This window comes from Sturnus vulgaris, chromosome 9 (assembly GCF_052056855.1).
Source record: "Sturnus vulgaris isolate bStuVul1 chromosome 9, bStuVul1.hap1, whole genome shotgun sequence".
Classification (NCBI taxonomy): Eukaryota; Metazoa; Chordata; class Aves; order Passeriformes; family Sturnidae; genus Sturnus; species Sturnus vulgaris.
In genome coordinates, this window is record NC_142251.1 from 22,307,277 (window position 1) to 22,329,261 (window position 21,985).

The window sequence follows — 21,985 nt, forward strand, 5'->3', positions numbered from 1 at the left end:
GACTGTAAGGGGCAGAACACCCACAAGTAAAAGCTAAGCTCAGTTTGTCAAAGAGCAGACAGCAGCCTACAGCTACTCAAAGGACAGTTCAAAGAGATGGAAAGTGTCCAGCTCCTGGATGTACATTGCACAAGCACATACATATATTTTACTGATCTGAGTAATTCCTTACAGCCCAATGGCAACTAAAATCACTCTAAGTGCTTGAACTACTAGATTCCAAGAAAGTATTACTGTTGTGTTAAACCAAAGGGAAGACATTGGAAGTCAGAGAGGCACACAGATCTTGGATGTATTCACATCTTTTTGCTGCTTGGGCAAATTTCTGTGAATAACAAGAGGAGTACTGACACAATAATTGACATATTTACTCTCCTACTATGTGCCATTGTGTGGAAATAATTTCTATTTTGCACTTGCTTGACAGGTAACAAATCTGGTATCTTTAATATTACTCATAAACAGTTAGTAAGGTTCCTAAAAACACCCTTATGTTTAATGCATAATTTGTATGCTTAGGTTTTATACATTCTAAATGAATTGCCTCATTCAAACCCCTTTTCTGTGCCTGATGTATCAAAACTGTGGTAACTGTGTGCAAGTTTGTCACCTATTGTGTGAGTGGAGCTGGGAATGGGGCTGATCCCAGTGCTTGGTGGCATGCTGACTGATGAGGTGGTGCTGTGCAAGGATGTTGAATTGTAATCATCTGTAAGAAAATAAACAACATATCAGGATCAAAAAGTGAAATTCATTTTTTCATATGGCTTTATCATCAGAAATGTCTTACACTACAGCACTTCTCTGTTTTTGTTTTTTTTTTTTTCTTAGGGGATTTTTGTAATTTAGAGTAGACTGCTGAAAGAAAAGTCATGTTAATATAGTAAATAAACCAAAAAAATGAGTATGTGAAATGAAAGCAAATTTTCAGGAGTATACCACTTACAAATTAATTTTGCAATGTACAATGACAATTTTTTTTGGTCACTATTATGTCATAATTCCAGATGAAGTCAACATAAAAATAATGTTCCAATTTGTGAACTGGGAAAAACTAGAACATATTGCTATATTCTTACAATAAAACACAATTACACTTGTACTGTTTCACAAACAACAGCTCTAGGTAGTGCTTGTTTGCCAGATCACATATCTTGTTCACTACATTTCTTACTATATCTCATATTTATAAGCATTCCCTGTTTATAAACCCCTGACAGGTTTCTATTTCCCTTTTAGGCTCATTCCCATTGCTGTTGCTTTGGGAACAGCCTTGTTGGCATCAGCTGGCATTTTGATGCTACTGCGGTGACTGCAAGATTTGGCCCTCAGAGCCCAGATCCTGCACATAATCCTGGCACTGCGGCTGTGCCAAAGTGCAGACACCTTTTCAGTTTGATGAACCATGAGCTGGAAAAGGCTACCCTGGTGCTGAACGACTTAGTTTTTGTTGGAACCCTGGTCACTGAGAATTTCAGACTTTCTGTGCTGACAAGAGAACACTGCATTTGACCTAGACCGTTGAGAAGGGTTCCAAAATTGAATGACAGAACAGGGATTATGGGTGTGTAGTTTGAGTAGGAGTGTGTAATACCACATGGTGGAAAACTGAAAGTAATATATATAAAGCAGGATGGTGGTTTTAGAGCAGAGGTTTGTCCTTCCTCTTCACCTTCTTCTTTATGGGTCTAGGTGCTATTATGTAATTGGATACAAAAATCCACATTGTGGGCCATGGATGGTTGGTTATTGGGTTAAAAGTAAAAATAATTTAGGTGTCATTTTTTAATTGGATAGTTTATCTTTAAAAGGCCTAGTGAAGAGAGAGATAGGGTTCCATTTTTAGTTTGTTAGCTTGAAGTGCTGTAGAACTCAAGGTTTGTGAGACTTATGTAGATAAGAACCGATGAACATCTAAATCCAAACAAGAAATACCGTCGCGCGCATTTAATCCCGACCCTGGCAAAAAGAAGATAAGCCCGGACAAGTTTTCCCCTAGAGTTCTGAGAGCAGAACGTGGCTTCTAGAGGGGCCAGCAAACCTGGGGAAGCGTTCCCGGAGGCAGAGGGAGTGCGTGCGGTGGGGGCAGCAGAGCTGCCGGTGCGTGCTGCGCTGCCGGGCGCCGTGCCGGGGCCGGGCGCCGTGCCGGGGCCGGGCTCGGAGGGCCCCTGCGTGGAGAAGTGCGTGCTGTTTGCGAGGCTGGCACCTGCGGTGAGAGGGACAGCGGGGTCGGTGATGCTTCAGCCAGGTGTGCCCGGCCCAGGAGGGACAGAGCTGCCCACAGCACCGGGGTGCAGTGCTGCAGCGCTCTCGCACTGAGACGCTGGGAATTCTTAACGAAACAAAGGCACATCGAACATTTAAAGTGCGGGGGATTCAACAGGTGTTAGATGAACAATCAGGGAGTATATTCTTTTTCGGTTATGATTGTGCCTTTCATGCTAAATGCTGTGTTTTTAACTATACCTAAATACATTACTCAAAACCACATTTGTCTGATATTCCTGCCTATTAAAACAGCATATTTCATTTTGTGGGGTGAATGAAAAGGCACTATACACTCCGTGAGGTAATTGTGTGTGAAAAAGAAAGAAGACATTTTCAGGGGGAAAAAAAACCCAATGCAGTTCTGCCATGAAAATTGTTTCTTACCAGGTCCGGTCGTTGATGTCTCCTGCCCTGAAAAAAGAGAAAGAGAGAGAAAAAGTGTAACTTAAACTTTCAAGGAATTTGCCTAAAATATAAAAAGACACATTCCTTCCTCCCAAATATCAGCTAAGCTTTCCCCAGGAAGTTACACATTCTTAAGTTATATTTAGTGGATGCAGCAACAACCAGGTCCCCAAAATATCAAGTATGCAATCACAGAATCACAGAATGGTCTGGGTTAAAGAGGATCTTAAACATCATCTGGTTCAAACACCCATGGGCAGGGATGCCCACCCAGAAGATTGGGCTGCTCAGGGCCCCATCTGACAAACTTCCATCCACCTGTTTGGCTCTTCCTTCCTCCTTCTTTTGCTCTTTTTCTATCAGATCTTTCCCACTATGTTTATGTCTTGGAATTCATTTCTCTCTTTTTTGTTGCACGTGTTTTTCAGATAGTTCTTCCCTTTTTATGACTGCTCTGTTACTTCAGCTTCCCTACACGGCACTTCACAACTGCTGTAGCTTTAGTCTTTTGAAAATAAACTCCAACCTTTAAAGCAAAAAGCCAGGTTTATGTGAGAAACTGCATTACTTGTAAGGGATATGTAAGTATCCTGTTCATGTGTCAGCATCAGAACCATGTCCCTCATCTCTGACACAGAAAACCAACACAAGCAGTTATCCTGGTGATGCCTTGGGTTTCCAGGCATCACTGGGACTCCAGAGATTTTCTCCTTAAGGACCTGACAAGCAGCAGCACACGTGTTGGCTGCTGAGTGACCACCGTGAATTCTGCAATGCCACCTGCAGGGAGTGAGAATTTCTTGGTGCAAGGAACTGTCATGAATGTGTCTAAGCCATGATGTGAATATGAATGTAAACAAAAGTTAAAGTCTTGCAAGTACTTTTCTAGTGAGCAACTGAATTTGTTGTGGACTGTACATTATGCAAGATCCCTTACTACAAATTACAATTCAGTAAAAGCCAGTAACCTGATACCTTACAGAAAAGGTATCAACTGAAGTCAAATGAAGTTCGGCTAAAACCAGTAATGCAGCATTTATTTCTTCACAGAACTGGGGAAGGGTGTGATCTGATCCATGAGATGAGGATATAAGTCTATGAGGTTTGACTGAAATCACATGAAACTGTCAAAATAACATTGCTCTTAATTGTAAGAACATAATCTCTAAAATGTAGTAAACTGACAACAGATTGAATAACATGGGTATAGAAGCCACAATATTTAACAGGCCTAGCATGTTAATTAATTTATATCTATGTATCTTCCTTGAAACACAGACCATGCATTCTTTCCAAAGCTACAGAATCTTAGCACATAAAACTTCCTAACCTAAGAGAGGTTACAGATAAGAAACTAAAATACAGGTGACCTTTTGAACTATCAATGTACCTTGAGCATCTGAAACCTCCTGTCTGCAACATTTCTTTACAACAATTGCATGATCTATAACTATATGCATTAAACTGCCAAGGAACTCTATAAAAGCTAACATTCATATCCATTCATATTTGCCATAAGCAATAAATTTTCAATGTATTTTCATGGTTTTCAATTCAGTGTTTGAAAGCTGGCACTTAGTCATTCTAAATTCCATAATGTGATTTTTCTTTTTTCAAATGTCTTATTAACTGAAGAATCAATTATTCCCCTTCCTTTCTCAAATCTTACTTTGGTTTAGCACATCAAATATCCTTCAAGTCAAATATTAACTTTCCCTGAGCATTGACGCAGATTAACTTCCCCTTAGAAACTTTTCCAGTAACAGAATAAAAGAAGTGGCAGAAAAAGTCCTAAATTAAAATCTGTTCAGATTAGTGAAACATTCAGAAATACTTTTCAAGCTATTTACTGATCTCTGGTGCAGACATAATAGAGATAAAAACATATACATCAAGATTGCCTCTTTCAAGTAGAGTAAGATAATAAGAGATAAGGGGGATCATAAGCTTGTCAATGTTGTGTTTCTGGTTGCCTCATTCACTTCCTTAAGATTCCTGTGAAAATAATTTTCCCCATCCTCCCCGTTGTAAAGCTAGGAATAATGCTAATAGCTTAAAAAGTGTAAGGTCTATTGCTCACCCCCAGTGAGAGATGCTAAACATTACACACAATCATGGAACTCCAGGTTAGAAAAGACCTCAAGAGATCACCTGATCCCACTGCCTCGCTCAGAGCAGTGTCTTAAAACACTATGGTAAATAAGAGGACGAGATTGCCCTTTTTTGCCCCCTATAACTAAGCACTGACATTTTAAAAGAACTTCATGGCAGTTTTATACTGTTCTAAGCATTTCAAGGGTCTCCTGCTCTCCTGTGACTCTGTTCCCTGATATGCTTCATTATAGCAATGGAACACGACACAGTTGAAAAGAATTCAATAGGTGGCACCAGAACACTAAAAAATCCTCCCAAAATGAAAAGCAAATGCATTCCCCCATGAAACCTTTTTGAGAGATACTGGGTAAAATGAAGGAAAAATCAAGAAGGATCCCAATACACCAGAATCTGTTACTCTGAGATTAACAGGTATATTGCTACTATTAATTTATTTTCAAAAAAATATCCCAGCACTAACAAATGTCTGAGCTAACCTCACCTTAACCAAGGTAACCTCAAAGACAAAACTGTCTGCTCATGTTCATATTCTAAAACATAACTCCAGAAACTTGAAAGCTGAAATCCAAAAATATGTTTAAAATGTAATGAGGATGTCCAATCCCCCAAACACATGCTGTGCAGTAAGAAAGCTTGATGATTGCCAAACTAAGCAAGTCAGTCTGAGTTTAAATGGGAACTACCCCAAAACTTTTCTCAAAGCTTAAACTGCATCCAATATTCTTATCAAGAATTTCTTATGATGATATGTGTAGGATAACAAGGATAACATCAGATAACCCAAGCAGAACTAGAGCATAGAAAAAGTTCCTGCTACTGCAGTAAGTTTTTAATCTCCCCTCCCCCTTCTCTTGATTTGGCCACCAGTTGGTTCCTGCTGATTTACCTAAAAGGTTTCAAACCCATCAGTAATGTTTGAGCAGATCTGGCCTTAATCACATGCCCTGGAAAAGGATATAACCAGCAGCTCATCCCAGGGCAGATGGGAGCCTGGCTAATCGCTTTCATTCTCCTTCCTACCAGTTGGCGGACAGAATGCAGCTGCAGCTTCAAAGAAAGGTTTGAGATGGAACGACATGCTGCCAACAAAATGTGCCTAAAACAAATGAGCTGACCACTCTTTCTCCTGAAGGTACAGGAGCTGCTGCATCACCTCTGCAGTATTGACTCTGCACTCACTGCAGTGAACTGTGGTTGCACCTGTATAAGAAATCCAGTTGTATAAGGAGACAACTTTTTGCTGTCTTAGGAAAATGTTTTCCCTTGGCAGGACCAAGCAACTCAACAGAAGAGAGCTGGGATCTAGAATATGTTAAAAGATAAAAATGTGTTTCAAGGAAGTCCAGAGTGTGATCTTCTCAAGTAGCAGGAAGTGCCAGCACACATTTCCTGTGTACATGTGCTATTAATAACACAAACTCCAGCTGATAAGATGGAGATCCTGTTGAATCAGCATTAAAAATGTTATCATGTTTATAGAGGCAGAAATCCATTAGCCGATGACAGGGACATGCCTTTTAATTCCATTTTGGTGCTGAATTTCCACAGTGAATAAAATGGACTTGGTTTTGTATTTCCTGCTGGACTGGCCGGGAGGCTGAGCTTGCAATGGCAGCAGCTCAGGCTGCCTGCCCTGAGCACAGCATGCTGCAGGACTGCATTCCTCCACACACACAGCACAGCAATGTGGGAAGCAGGAAGGATGCCTCTTCTGCTAATAGTGCATTTGGTGTTTTATCTAGCCTGGTACCATACCAGCTGGCTCTTCACATCCAGCTGTACTCCTCGTGTGTTTGCCAGAGCTGCGAGGGGGCAGAGGAAGTAATCCTTCCTCTCAGCCTCATGTCTGTAAAACAGTTGGCAGCCGGATTTTGCTGCCAGGAAAAATGCTTAGTGATTCTGCAGAGCTGCTGCCCTTTTCCCAGGATCTCTCCAGCCTTTGGTATATTGGACAGATCCCAGCAACCCCCACCAGGCAGCATTTTACACCAAGCAACTAACGTAGGTCCAGATTCTGCCTTCCCTCTTTTCACAGCTGAACAGCACTGCTTCAGCAAGGTCAGGGCTCTTCACATCTGCACAGAAAGCAACAGGATGTGGTCTACTTGTTCAGATGGAGTAAAGCTCTTTGAGGGGGTCTCCTAGCAAACAGCACAGACATTGCAGCTCCCCTGCAAGCCAACACTAAACTGCAAAAAAAGAACAGTTCCCGGTGGCAGGTGAAGGGTGAGTGAGGCAAGGAGCCTTACAAAATGCTGCCAGCGCCGTTTGATTTATTTTTAAACTTCAAGTGGGATAGGATGTAATTCACACCTACTTTAAGGCTCCCTTGTGCTGCCAGAACCAGCTAAAGAGACCTTAAAGTAAATGAGCATCGGGGCCAGAGATGTTACTGTTATTTTTGCTGAAAACACGAAACGAAGGGATCTATTGCTACTTTATAAACAAATCTGGGCAGACCTAAGAATAGAGTAGCAAACACTTAAAATTTGAATAATTCTATACCACACAGGACCTCTCAAATTTTATAGGTGGGATCACATGTGCTGAAGTGCTTTCATAATCAGAAACTACAGAATTACACTTTATCACTGATTCTGGGGAAGAAAAAGCTAAGAATGTTCCCAGATTCTGGACAAACTGCTACTCTTTGAAACTTGAGTAAAAGAATGCCATAGAGAGTTCATATTAAAAATATGAGAAATTTTTCATGCTCTGAGTCAAAAAATAAACTACTAATTTGAGTTTACAGTATAGAATTTTCTTAGGTGACAGAGACATTTCTGAGGGTCCTAAAATAAAAAGCTACTCTTGTGGTCATTGAAGATGATCAAATCACTTCTAAGTTATTCTTTGTCTAATTGATAAAATCTTCATAGCCCTATAGCAATTAATTAATTAATTAACAGTATAATTTCTTTTCCACAGGAAATATTTATAATATTTATTTCCACCAGAAATTAAGTGATAAAATATTGAAACGTAAATTTTAAATTAACAAAAATTCTAAAACGTTCTGATTAAGAAATGCCAATTGTTTGCTTTTGATCATTCTGACTTTTCAGAATGATAATTAAAATCGTTTCCACCTGATTTCTCAAAATATTTTTTTTTGTACAATTGATTAATAATTGCCTCCCATAGCAACTCCTTCACACAGTGCTGCCCAAGAGGCTGATCCTGGCACTCTTTCCTGCACCTTTAACCTTTGGTTAAAGCATTATCTGAGAGTCAAAGGCCTTTTTGTTCCCAAGCACCTGCCAGTGCTGAGAGCTGACTTGCAGTGGTGTCCCTGCAGAGCACAGCTCAGGGGTGAGTGCTGCTCTAACTACAGCTAATGTGATAGGATGGGGTGTTACGCTTTTAGTGAAAATTGACCTCTGAAATTAATGCTTGTTCTGGATCCCTCTCCTTGCTGTCCACCTTCCAAGACTGGAATTTTCCCTATCGTCCTCAAGTTCAGAGTCAACTATGAGCATTAATCAGCATTTACAGCTATGGAGAAGGCAAACAATTCTAATTAATCAGCAATCAAGTACAAGGGGGAGCAACCAGAAGAAAGGGATGGAATTAAGAGTTTATAACTGACAGATATAGAGAGGAACACAATGTTCCAATATACGTTGAATATTTCTGATCATTTTTAAAAAGTATTTTTCTGGTTCTGATTATGCAAAATAAACATAGGAGTTTAATTTTTCCAGAAGAAAATTAAAAAAAAAAAATTAAAAAGAGCAAAAGAGAAATTTCCCTGAAGAAATATTAATGGAAATATTAATGTTACCAATGACATGTAGAATTTCTCAAAATCATAAACCTGAAGTAGAACAAAACCCAAAAACAGCAAATCAAATTCTTTTTACCAACACAGTTCCGGCAAACCTAAAATAAATACCCAGGAATATTGTATCTTTAGCAGCCAGAAGGAGGGGTTTTCTATCAACTGCACCATACTTTAAATGATATTTTCAGTCTTCACAGGAAGGTTTTGCAGTAACCCACTTATACAGCTACAGCTAACGCTGCCTTTGCTTCTCTGTGGTTTCTCTCATGCTGTTTACTTCTGCATTTCTTCTACAGAACCCTGCTCAAAAGGAAGAGGGTGCAGCATACTGTGGTTTTGAGCTTAAGTGCTTCCAAATGCAAACGGAGTTACCATGGCACCCACATGCCCAAGCAATCAGACTTATCTTAGTGCTCAACCACTTCTCTAGTGCAGTCATGAAACATCCCTATTAAACTCCTTTTCATAACATTTGCATTTATAATTATTTTCAGTTGTACAGGTTCATTAATGTGACAGTGAGGGGTGGCAATCTTTGGGATGAAGTCCAGGCTGCTTTGCAGGGAGTCCTTGTCACCATGTGAATTGTCTCCAAGAGAGGAGAGTATCAAACCCTGATGTAACAGTTCCTTCAGCTGTGAAATGCTGGGTACCCTCCACAGTCACTAAGAAACACCTATACATGAAGAATGAAAGATTGGATGTGATATTTGTATGGCAATTTTGTGCTACAGACAAAAAAATCTGTGTTAATATTTGCTCTGCCTTTTATATATTTTCAATATTTGTACACAGAAAGTCTTGAGCCAGATTCATGTTGTTCCCTTCTCTGCTCCCCAGGGTCATGACTTTTCCAGCCCTGCTGTACCTTCCTTGATCTGCATTTCCCACATCTACCTTGAACACTTGCTCCATATTGCTCTGCTCAATGGCACTGACAGGATGGTTCTGGATTTGCTGAATGGATATTGTTTATGGCAAGCAGAAGGAGGAAAAAACTTACACGTATTATATCATCCTCTCAATTCTTACTCCCACAGCTCTTGCAATTGCTGACTCTATTGGAAGCTGTGGAGAACAGCAGAAGCAGCTCAGTTCTAAAGAGTTTGATCAGACAAAGAGGCTACAGCTGAGAACTGACGGATTGACTGCTGGTGAGAGTGTGAGGCAGGGGTAAACTTCTTCATTTCAGGCCCTTCATTGGACCATGGCTTATTTAAATACCTGACTCACTTCTCTGCTTCTCAGAGACAGATATCTTTGAGTTTCTTCAAGATTAAAGCATTATCTGATTTTGTAAATCTTCCTGATTGCATATAACTTTTTATGTAATTTTGCCAGCGATAGAAAATGGGTCCTTTGCTCTAAAAAACAAAATCAACTTGGGAATACTTCTCTAAACGGTCTTTAATTAGCTCAAATTCAAACCATAAACAGTTTAGTACCATATGAAGAGTAGGAGAGGCTGCAAGTAAATGATGTTTAAGGTCTAGTCCAACCCAAGTCTTTCTGTGAGTCTGCTGATTCTAAGATCAGCATTTTAGCCACTGATAATATAAAGCCTGTTGAAATCAGAAATACCTTCTGTTTCCCAGAGTTCTATTAGCATGACATCCTTGGATCAACAGCACTGTACTTACTGGGAGCATTATGTCAATGAGGACTCTAATCAGTGATTTTCAAAAAGATTCACCCAGTGATTTTTAAAAGAACATTTCTTTCAAGAACTGACATCTGCCTCTGAGATATTCCTTTTCATAATATTTTTCTCTGATCCACTGCTATGTTAAACACCCTACCAAACCACTTATTTGATTGCTATGCACTGCAGATTTTTTACTGATAAAAGATATATAAATGTACCACAGGAGTGCTATGGCTTCACCTTGGCCAAGGGCTGAGGGCAGGGCAAGCAGGGCTGTGCGGTAGCACACAGACTCGAGCCAGCAGGACCCGAGGTCACACCAGAGCGTGACAAATGACAGAGCAACAGCCCTCCAGAGAGCAACACTGAATGACTGCTGCAAAGGTGTAGCAGCACTGACAGCACCTGGGTGTTGTGCCCCTCAGCAGTAACAGCTGGGGACAGAAAGAATCCAGAGCCCCCAAAGCTGCAGTCACTTGCACCTCTGGCCTAGGGACACAGGCTAATGCACAGCTGTACCTGCATCCTTTTTTCCTTCACCAAGGTAATTCAGTACTGCTGCAAAAACCACACATTTCAGACAGTCCTGTGGAAACAACATTTCTGGTACATCTAGAAGATGGCAACTGGCTCAAAGAAGGGATGCAATGATGTTTGGTGCTTCTGAAACAACCCTATTACAGAGTCAAATGCTGGGGTGGGGGATTCAGCTGCTGTCTTGGATGAGAACATGTCCCACGGTTCAAATGGGCATGTTGGAGTTGGAGTGAAGATCTGCGTGAGGATCTGCCTTTACTCACAAAATAAAACATTAAATTTTAATTGAATTATCTGATGACTGTGCAGTTCAGGCCTAAAGAAAACTAGCTGCTTTATTCTACAGCAGAGAATGCATGAGCCACTGCTCAGTATCTCCAGTCACAGTGCTGGGTTTTTATTGTGCTCAGTTACTCTGCCTGCACAGCCTCAGCCTTTGAAAGATTCACAAATCAGAATAAAGATGTGGCACAAAAATTTCCTTTTCCAGTGATCTGTCATTTGTATTTCTGTGACTTCTTGCTCCAAGCTTAGCAGGCCCCTCAGCAGTCCCTGTGCTCCATGAGCTGAAGTCCCAGCCTCACATCTCCAAGCAGCAATGCTCTAAACTATCCTGCTAGTCTCAGTCATCTCTTATGACCCAGATTTCTTCCAGCATGAAGAGAAGATCCTAACCAGCACTGGCTGATAGACAACTAGCTTCTGTTTCTTGAAAGGATAGAGAATACAGAGGAAAAAAATCATGCAGTTCAGTGGAGAACTGTTCCCATACCAACTCTGCCTGCTGGGGAGCTTCCTTGCCCTCCTGGGGCTGCCAGATGCAGCCAGCAAACTCTCTTTGTTTCAAGGGACAGTGATTTCACTTGGCTACTATCTTCACTTTTTCCTCCAGACATTCAGGCCAAAATTTATCAGAATTGAAAAACCTTCATCAAATGTGCTACTGAATAACATTTTTATTGTTCAGAAAATACTCTGACAGCTACTATTCACTGACCAACAGCTAAATCAACTGCATACTTGTTAGGGTGCAATTTAAAACACAGTAATCCATACACACAAAATGTTGATAGGAAGCATCATGTAAGGTTCAGATTCTACCAGCATTATTCATGCAAAAATCATTTAAGAAGTAAATAAATCAGTGATGTGTATCATTATCTTCCAGAAAACTGCCTGTTAAAATTTATCATTAATTTTTTATTATTTCCCTGGAGGTGTCTAAGAAAAGGCTGAATATGCTACTTAGTTGCATGATCCAGTTGACAAGATGATGTTACGTCATATGTTGGACTCGATGATCTCAAAGTTCTTGTACAACCTAGCTAATTCTGAGATTCTGTGAAAAGCAGAAATTACACTATTTAAATTAATCAAAATGTCCTATATTTGATGTGTGACCTGAAATCTATCTTATCTTCAGCTAGAATGAGAAAAATTTGGACTGTGACAAAATCCTACTCAGGAATTCCACTTTTTAGTCACTTAAATATATGAGTGGTTGTATGTACCCTCCATGTCTGCGCCTCTCTAACATCCCATGCAAAGTGGAGATAGTGGCATATTGCATTTAGAAATTAATTTAAAATTATGAAGTTCACAGACAAGGGATCTGAAAGTGACATAAAAAATATGCTCACATCCGTCTGATTGCATAAACAGGAACAGGCTGCAAAGAGAGAAACTCCTTGAGCTCGAGCTCCCCAGAATGGCCTGCACACACTTACAAAAGCCTCTCACTATCTCAAAATCTGGATTGCAAAACCTGGGCTCTGTCCCTTCAGGGAAGCTGAGCAGCTGAGCAGGTCAAGAAGGGGCCCTTACTTCATGTCACGTTAGAGGCAATGATGAATGGATTGCAGCGAGAGCAGAGTCCACGCAACTCTGGAATTCAATAAAAATGTTGAAAGTGAAAGTGATTTCTTGATCCCCTCCCCTTCTTTATTTTTTTTTTAAATCAGATCAGTAATTTTGGTACCCAGTGCTGGGCCTTTCACTGCATTTTAGATGTGTTCTTTTTTTTCCTTTCTCCATTTGCTATTTTCATCATAACAAACAGGAGATGTGAGATCCAACTTTAACGAGCCACATGATAATCACAAGCAAAGAGACATGAAAACAGTTCATCTAATTTTGATTTAAACCCTGTGCTGATCATCCTTTTCTAAAAGACTGTATACTGAATGTTTCAGGAAATAAAAATAAAGGCTCAGAACAGAAGGACTCCACTCTGCTCACAAGGGTTGTGGTTATTCCAGCAAAAATCTAAAGCTCATGCTCCTCAGGATTTGAACAAGACTGATTTCAGTATCTCTTTAAATAATTCAAGGCAAAAAGAACATAAATAGTCTGTGCTTCCATCTTTTGCCTGTGGCAAGCAATTTTCATTAGCATTTCAAGTTTCCTTTTTTATTATAATTTTTTGTTTTAAAAGTATCAAATGAGTGGTCTGTGAAAGAAAAGAAAAATCAAAGATACTAGATAAGCATGCTAGACAAGAATTTATTTAGGAAAAGAATTGTATGGACCTTTCAATGTATAGGGACCCATGGAAAGCCCTCAGGGCAAAGTTAAGAGAACATCCAATTTCATGCTCCAGATAATTTTACACTCTTTATATAGGCACAGCTATGCACAAGCCAGGAAATTCCACAGACCTGTAAACATTCCTTATGTCTAATAATAAGAAATGTGTATATAAGCAGCATTACATATCTTATGACAATAACAACTCCCACTTGGAGGTGGGAGGTCAGAATCCCAATTTGATTTGTAACACAAGTACCAGTTTGTATACACACACCCTCATAGTTTGGAAGTAGTGTGTGTACTGTCTGCTGTGATAGGTGGAAATGCTGAAGCAGAAAGACACAAGTATATGCCCATGTGTGTAAGGCTTTTCTAAGTCTATACTTTTACAGTATTTGGTTGAAATACTGGTGAATGTATAGCTACATGAACTGGTAAAATTTACTGCTCTTTCATTTTTAATACAGAAATATATAAGGTTTTTTTCAGTTGTGTAGACTAAGACATTTGAAGATCTTATTCAGCACCTATTATTTCACATTTCATATGTATGCCTCACAAACTAAAAAAGACAAAACCTGGTAGATGTTCAACGAAGCACAGAAATTTGTTATTTGTCCTTTACTTCAGTAGGAATTATGTACAGCTTGAAAAATGATCATAGTTTGAAGAAAGATCTCATGAATCAAGACTTCTAAAGAGTCTGGCATGTAACAGATCTGTTAACCAGATCTCATCAACACACCCAAGCAGGAAGTGGGCACTGACAGTGCTTAATTCAGCACTCAGCTCTTCTGGCTCAGGAAGGCAGGTGAGCCTTCTTGGTACCTCCATTTGGTGCATGGAGACCAACTCAAGTGTGGGATCACCTGGATTTCCATGGGCTGCTCTGCACTAGTAAACTGTTAGGTGTACTTGGATAAACTGAACTATGCTCAAAGCCCTGCACAATCTATGGCACTCACACCCAAACTCTTTGACAAGTTTTTCAGTTTTCATTATACTTGATGTTGAAAGGGAAATTTTCAAGGTAGTTTAATTCATATTAAAATTATGAAAGACTATTTTCAATGGTGCCCAACATTAGCAAGGCAACTAAAAAAGACAGAGACTGCAGCATTTTGATCAGGATTATCAAGAATACCCTCATGAGCAGAAACTTTCAAAAAACTTTGAAAATAAAAAAGTAAAATCTAGCTTCTGGATTTCCATTTTGCCACATAAGACCATTTTGTAGGAAACTCCATGGTAAAAGATGCATGATAGATGCTCTTCTCATCTGCTGCAAACCAAATAAATTCCTCAGTGTTAACACAATGTGATCTTTCTTTCCTTTTGGATATGAAATATGTACTTCATACACATTTACATAACCAAGACCCAAAGAAATTAACGACAGACCAACATCATCTGCAGTGACAATAGCATAAAGCAGTCTGAAATAGACTTTCTGCAATGAAAGATATGTCAGACTGTTTTTAAGGCTGACAGTCAAAAGAAAGCTTTACAAAGACTCTAAAACTTTCAAGAAAATAAGGAACACAATGATCAGGGAATGGAACCCTGTACCAAGGATAAAACGAATTTCTGTTAGGGTACAAATAACCAGTCCTCCAGGGTCACAGCAGATGTAGAAGAAAATTGAATTAAAGGCTGTCAATTCATTTTTGGCACATGTATGGGGCAGACAGCCACCTCAAAGGAACAAGATTCTCTGATGAATGGAAACAGAACTTACTAAAAAAATGTTTCAATGAATGCAAGAAATAGCACTGAGGTCCACAACATCTCCACTGAGCTGAGATCCCCCCTGCTCAATCCCACATCATGAGTGATTTGGGAACTGGCTCTGCAGGGATGAGTGGCTGATGGCTCAGTGAGATCCCATGGCACATGGCATCATGAGGAACTGCTCACATTAGAACCATGCAGTCTATTTGACCTCGGCTTTGGTCTACATTACAAGAGGAATACCAGCCTCTTGCCAGAGCATTGGCCCTCCAGCCAGGAGTGCAAGTGCTTTTACTTGTGCAAAGGTGCAAAAAAAAAAAGTGTTTGGCTTAACTGCCAAGCTTGTTTTGTCTTTCCGTTTTAAGTTACAGGCAGCTGCTAATGAAAGTCATCTTTTACCTCATCAAAGTTAATGAGCTTAGGCACTAGACTCCAGAATGCAGTTGTGAGAGTCCTGCTTCCGCCAGTAGTTGTGTTACTGCTTGTTCAGGGGCCTCTGCCTGGCATTGCTGCACTGTGGAATCGCATCCTTTGCGGCTATGACTCATCACAGTCAGTCAGCCACATGGTCTAACTCCCTTTTCAGTTTAAATCACCTTCAGGTTAGATTTGAGTGGCTTAACCATGGGAGGGTTCCCATAGTCTTGTTTCTATCTTCAGACCTTAAGAGGACAAAGATGAGAGTCAATGTTGGTGTTTATTCATTAGCCAGCTCAAAATGTTGCTTTGGCAGAGATATAGAGACATCACACAAAGCAGATAAAACCCACTGCAATCCAACACCTCAGCAAGGAGGAGCAGAGAAATTATTTTAACACTTAAAGGTACATAAAACACTTTCTACATGTATTTAGTCTGTAGTAGTTAGTTTGACAAAATGTCTGCCTGTGCTCGTTCCCAGGCTCTGGTTAATGCTGACACTGACAGCAGCTCATGAAGCACGGCTGGCACATGAACGGGCTCAGAGAGGGCGTTGGGGCAGGTGCTGCAGAGCTCCACTGCCTTCTGCACATCCACCCAACAGCTACTCTCTGGTTTTAGCTTAAAACTTTTTGTCTTTTTTTTTTTTTGCCTCCTGCCCTCCCTACCAGCCAATGTTTAGGAGCTCCTGTTTCAATGCTCCTTCAGTGACCAACCTCTAAACTGCAATGGTCCCACGTTCAGGGGGCTGGTCCCTACCTGCCTGACCCCTCATTATCTCATTATTGTGCATCTACTTACGTAACACTCCAGGAAACTGGCCCACAGCTCTGATGACGCCTCCACAGCACAAATATCCCCATCTGAAAGATGTGCTCAGTCTAACTCAGTAGTCAAAACTGACATATTCTTGCACCAGAGTTTCACCAGGAACTTAGAGCTGCTTCAGACTTGACACCTAGATTGCTGTTTAGGTAGCCTTGACAGTTTGTTATCTCTCTGCCAACTTGATTAGAAATTCTGAAATTCAGAGGTGATAAGATCACAAGGATTAGTCCAGTCTTCTACAGAGATAGTAGCTCAGATTTGCTTGCCCAGCAAGCCCGTGATGCATAGCCATGTCACTATGTTTATCTTCCTGGTCTTGACCAGTTTTCATGGGAATAGTACAGTTTGACTTCAGACAGACTAAGAAGCATAATTAAAATTTGTATTTCTTTTCAAATAACATACTGATTTCAGAAAAATTTCCAAAATAGACCCAGTCAGGCCCATTTAATAATTTATTGCTAAAGCTAAATTAAATTTAAGTTGCTAACATTATAGAGTAGTAAAAGGAGAATGTCTACTTCCCTAGTCAATAACTTCATCTGAAACATAAATGTATTTAAAAAATAAAACGCAGTTGAATTTTTCAATATTTTTAAGTTGCATATTCAATGTCTTTGGCACAAAGACACAGGAATTGGCAGCAAATAATGATTACAGATGTACAAGAAGCGTTGCATTAGCTACCAGTTCTGTGAATTTACTCCTGTTAATCTGCAAACCTAAAATGGCAGAGAAGTAGCCAGAGCTGGTTTTGCTCCCCTGCTGCCACCACCAGGAAGAGCTGCAAGAGCAGAGGCTTAAGGTCACAAGACACACTTTCACCTGTGCAGTATAAATCAAATTAAGCATAACTTTTTTATGTCTTTGTTGTTTTTTAACAGTGTTTGGAACTAATGGACTTATTTCAATTTCCTGGTAAATGGCAGCCTGCAAGAACTAAATGGTGTGACAGGATGTGGGTGCCTGAATTTTATCTCCATTTAGCAGAGCACTGGTCTGTACTTAGCAAAGCAGCTCTCTGCTTGCATTGCCAGCAAGCACCTTCCCATTCCTAGGCAACGCTGCCAGTCAACCCACAAATGAGTAAACTTCCTCACTGAGGTAAGGGAATGTAAATGGTGGCAATGTACAGAAGAATTAACACTTCAGCCTACATTGTTTGAAGACATAGAATTTTGCAAAACTAAAGAACCAGAACGTGTAGTTGCCCTAATGACTCTTTTTCTTCATTTTTAGCGTGCTTTTTTAGCTGCAAAGCACTACACAGGCAACCACCACAATGACACAAACCTCGTGGTTCACTATGAGATGGCAAATATCTAAGAGCAAAGACTGGAATTTACCTTTCTATTGCACAGAATATCCAGAGACCGTCCTGGGATAGGATGATCCGAGTTGCCCCATTCAAACATCCAAAGTACCCAAAATACTTTTTTCTTTTATTCCTCTGCTATTACTATTTCACGTATTTTTTAACTACTGAAGCTTCACTGATCCATCTAAAGTCCAAAGAGCCACCATTAAAATGATAATCCCCTGCCTAACTCTATCACAGCAGCTGATGCTCAGGCAACTGTTTTGTTGTTTTTTTGTTTAATTTTTACTTGGAATTTCATGTTCATAAGTCCGTCAAGAAATGTTGAGTGAATTCCACAGCATTCAGCTCTAAAGATCACTTCCTTAAGACAGCATCCACAAGTTTGGTTTTTTTCTGGTAAGTTTATTAATTAGCTTTTTCTTCCTAAAAGAAAATCTAGCATTATTTAAAAAAAAAAAAAAAAAAAAAAAAAAGGCAAAAGGTCCCATTTCTGCTCTTCCCCAGTGCTCCCAGAAGCAAATACCTTGTGCTGCTAAACTGTTAAACTCCCCAGTAACAGATTTTAGCCAACCCTGCTTTCTCCTGTTGCCTTATACTTTCCAGCACTGAACAGGAATCTCTCTGGGGCTGACTGGATGAAAACTTTGTAAAAAAGGCACTTAGTCTTCTGTTTTATTGCTTCTAGTACTTTTTAACAATCTAGCAAACCCATCGAGTTATTTACAGCTTTTCTCATACATTGGAATAATTTTTTAATTAATTATGGTTTATGTGGTTTCCTGAATTAATTTCTTCATTTTGATAATAATTACTTTGAATTTTATCTACAGTAATAGATATTATCTTCAGTTAGTATCACTTTAGATGGATTTTCATCTTCAGAAAACCACTAGTACCTACACAAACACTCATAACCCAGCTTTTATTTTTTTTCTCTGGCTTTACTACTCCCTCTCCATTTAGGCTGAGGCACACACTTGCACAGTCTGTTGTCATCATTTCCTTACAGGTTCTAGGATTTCAGTTTATATTTGTATACTTTCTTTCCATACATTCTAAAATGCTTTCTCCTAGAGCTAAATTTTAAACTCTTGTCCCAGAGAAGACTAGAGCTCATATTCTGCAGAAATAGCACTGGGGATTTCAAAGGAGATGTAACTTTTCCTGTTTAAATTACACCCAGAAGATAGCATATATACTTACAATACATTGCATTTATGTAACAGACATCTCTCACTTTCTAATTCTAAGTGTGCATTTTTACAAGACTAACTCCAAATACTACTTATAATACAGAAGCTTTTCATGGTATATCTCTGCCACTGCCTTAAACTGTGCAAGGAGTCCTTTGGTTAGCTATGCTGGGAGTTTGATACAATGGAGTGAATTAACTCTGTTTCTCTGCGTGCCCAATTTCCAGACTAACTTAATGGTATTTGCAGTGAGAGTCTACAAATGTGTGCCTTGTTCTCACAAAGAAGAATGCAAACTCGATTAGTGTGCCCTCCCAAGTACTGGGAATGGAGGATTTTTCAGACCATTAAAACAAATCTGCATCTGCATATCATTACCTGTGCTTTTTTAAAAGTAGAATATATTCTCTGTGAAAAAAACATCAATTAAAACACGACATTAAACCAAGTCATGGGTTTTCTTAGGTAAAAAGTGGTGACTTCCTACAGCAAGAGAAAATCAATCACTGGAAAAATTACACACTGCTTAGCAGTATGATGAGAGGCATCCAAATGTCCTGAAGTTCCATCCTTCATGCATCAGAAGAAATGGATGAATATCACTATACCAACAAACCTGAAAATGCTTCCAAGATTGCAGGTCCAGGTCAAGCACCTGAGACCAAAGGGGAAGCACCTCCATCTGTCACACTGGCTCTACATGAAGGAAGTCTAAATCTGCAGGAGAGATGGAGGCAGCAACGAGTGTCAGCGTGACTTCCTGGGCAGCCAGAGGGGTGACAGCCAGGCAAGGATGTTCACACCTGGGCATGTCACACCATATTTCTCTTCTACCTTGTAATTTTTACGGAATTTTTTTTTATTTCATAGTTTGCATTATTAAGCTTTAGAAATAGATCACTATTAACAGTTTCTCTAATTTAATTTTTTTTAAAATCCCAACAAATTATTAATCTGCATAACAAAATTACAAATATTAGAAAACCGCAAAAATCAGTTGATTTCAATAAAGTTTCCCTGATAGATTACAAATGCCAGTGGAAAGAAATACAGAAAATTCATTCTGTTTAATTATTAATCTGCTGACAGCAAGAAGGTAATGCAGTGGATCTGGGTGTGTCCTTGAAATGCCTCTAACCTTTGTAAGCAGGAAAGTGGTGAGAATTTGTTTTGCCGAAGATGAAGAGCCCTGCATCACCAGAGAATCCTTTGAATCTCCAGATCTGGAAAATCCGTCTGCTGTAATGTTTAAAACTCATTTTTGTTTCTGTAGCATGCAGACAACTCCTATCCGAATTGAGAAACTAAGGAATCTTTTTTACTTCCTGTTTTCCTCCTAGTAAGGCTTCACCTATGAAGAAGGCACTAGCTGAGCTGATGCTTGCCAACTTGACCATTACATTAATAAATCCATCAAAAACAATATTAGAAAGACTCGCCAGCAAGATTGCAAGCACTGGACACTAAGACAATATTAAATTTAATTATTTTTAGAAAAGAATCATCAAAGAGCTGAAATTCAGAAAGAATTCTGGATATTAAAACAACAGCAGGAATATGAAAAGCAAGTATACCATAAAGATAATGAGCAGACAGACCAAGCTAGGATGTATTTGCAATCAAACTGGTTTCTCCTCCAGCAACTGCATTGTGAAGCATCTAGATGGAATCTGTGGTCAAGAAACATCTAACATTTCAAAAACTCAGCATCACACATTGTCAGCCATTCCCAGGATTATTAAGAGTGAAATCTCCTATCTCTGTATGACAAGAAGTCATAGGGATTTGGGTTTGAGCTTGTTTTTGAGCTAAAAGCTTTGAAGCACTTTTTGTTCTGAAATGTGGCATCACAATGAATTTTGTGACAGATCATTTCCCTAATGATCACATTTCCTGTAGTGAGACTTTTCATCTTCCTCTATGACTGCACCAACACTGTAACAACACACACCCTGCAACACCTTCCACCTCCAGTGAAAAGGCTCTTATAGTCCCATAGATTGAAAGAGGACTCAAAGAAATGTGTCACTCTGACTTAAGTCCTGGGTCAGGACTCAGCATCACCAGCACAGCTGATCTGTTTGGATTTGGAGGTTGGATTTATTTTATAAGAAAGGTAGATGGTAGCTTCTATAACAATCTGCCTCACTTAGACCTATCATCATCCTGATCATGTTAATACTTATTTGCATTTGCCTCCTGCAATGCCACGATAATTCCAGATCAGAAAATAAATGAAGCTGCTAAACATACTGAGCCCTGCTATAAAGTTACTGGGGCACTACTATTATTTCTCTGCTCTTGATTTACTCTTGCTCATATTCATTAAAAAATGCCACCCTCTGATCTGACCCAACTGTCCAAGCAACCCTTTTATTTGTGCTCAATTTGATACCTCTGACTGGAATTAGGCAGAAATTTTTTGTTGAAGATGACAGCAATCCTCTCCCAGGAAAAAGAATTAATGCCCTCAAGTCCTCCTGCAGTAGTCTTTGCTGAATATCACATTAAGTTCTTGTGTCCACCTTTATTTGGATGACAAGTACTTTATGCAGAAGGTTAACCCAGGATTTCTACAACTGGCTGAGGTGATGTACAGCCTCCTACCATGCTGCTGATTGACCAACAGGGTTCATTCAATTAATGGTTCATTTCATACGTTAATCAGTGTTATACTCTCGGTTTGCGTTGTTCAGTATGGCTTTTTCTCTCTGCTGCAAAGTATGTGACTTCCTTTATGAAATTACAGTCACAAACAATCAACTTCAATGTTTGGATTAAAAAATGTTCCTTCTCTTTTCTTCATTTCTGATCCTCTTTTTTTTTGGCTTCTTATTCAGCAAAAGGTCCAGAGATTTCTTTTTGTTCAGCAGCCTCTCAAGTGACCTTTTAGAAGTCAGCTATCTGAATGTTTCCAGGTGACATGGAAATAGTAACTTTTACTTGCTAAAGTGTTCTGAGCTCTGTGGAACAGTAAGATATTTAGAAAGGTGCATTGAAGTCCATTTATGAGTCCATTTATGAAGTAGAAATATTTTGTATCAGCTCTACAAGGTGACAATTTGCTATAATGAACAGGTGTCTCAAGGCTCTTTTCTTTTGCATTTCCTTTAATAAATAATGTTTACCAGCACTTACTGAAATAAATACATGATCTGATTTCTGCAAATACATACTTTTCCCTCTAATGACACAAATATTTTCAAGGT

The 21,985-nt window shown here is 39.5% G+C and overlaps 1 protein-coding gene across 8 annotated transcripts in view; it reads right to left on the reverse strand.

Moving 5' to 3' along the window:
• Positions 1-21,985, reverse strand: part of PTPRC (protein tyrosine phosphatase receptor type C) — a 58,795-nt gene that overhangs the window by 22,586 nt on the left and 14,224 nt on the right. For 3 of the 8 annotated variants that reach the window (XM_088170121.1, XM_088170120.1, XM_088170122.1), the window contains 3 exons: positions 2,653-2,679; positions 2,042-2,206; positions 611-709 (listed from right to left, as the gene is read on the reverse strand). In XM_088170121.1, the coding sequence (XP_088026247.1) occupies positions 611-709; positions 2,042-2,206; positions 2,653-2,679 (291 nt within the window). The remainder of the gene's footprint in view (positions 1-610; positions 710-2,041; positions 2,207-2,652; positions 2,680-21,985) is intronic. The other 5 variants (XM_088170125.1, XM_088170124.1, XM_088170123.1 and 2 more) reach the window with 2 other exon arrangements.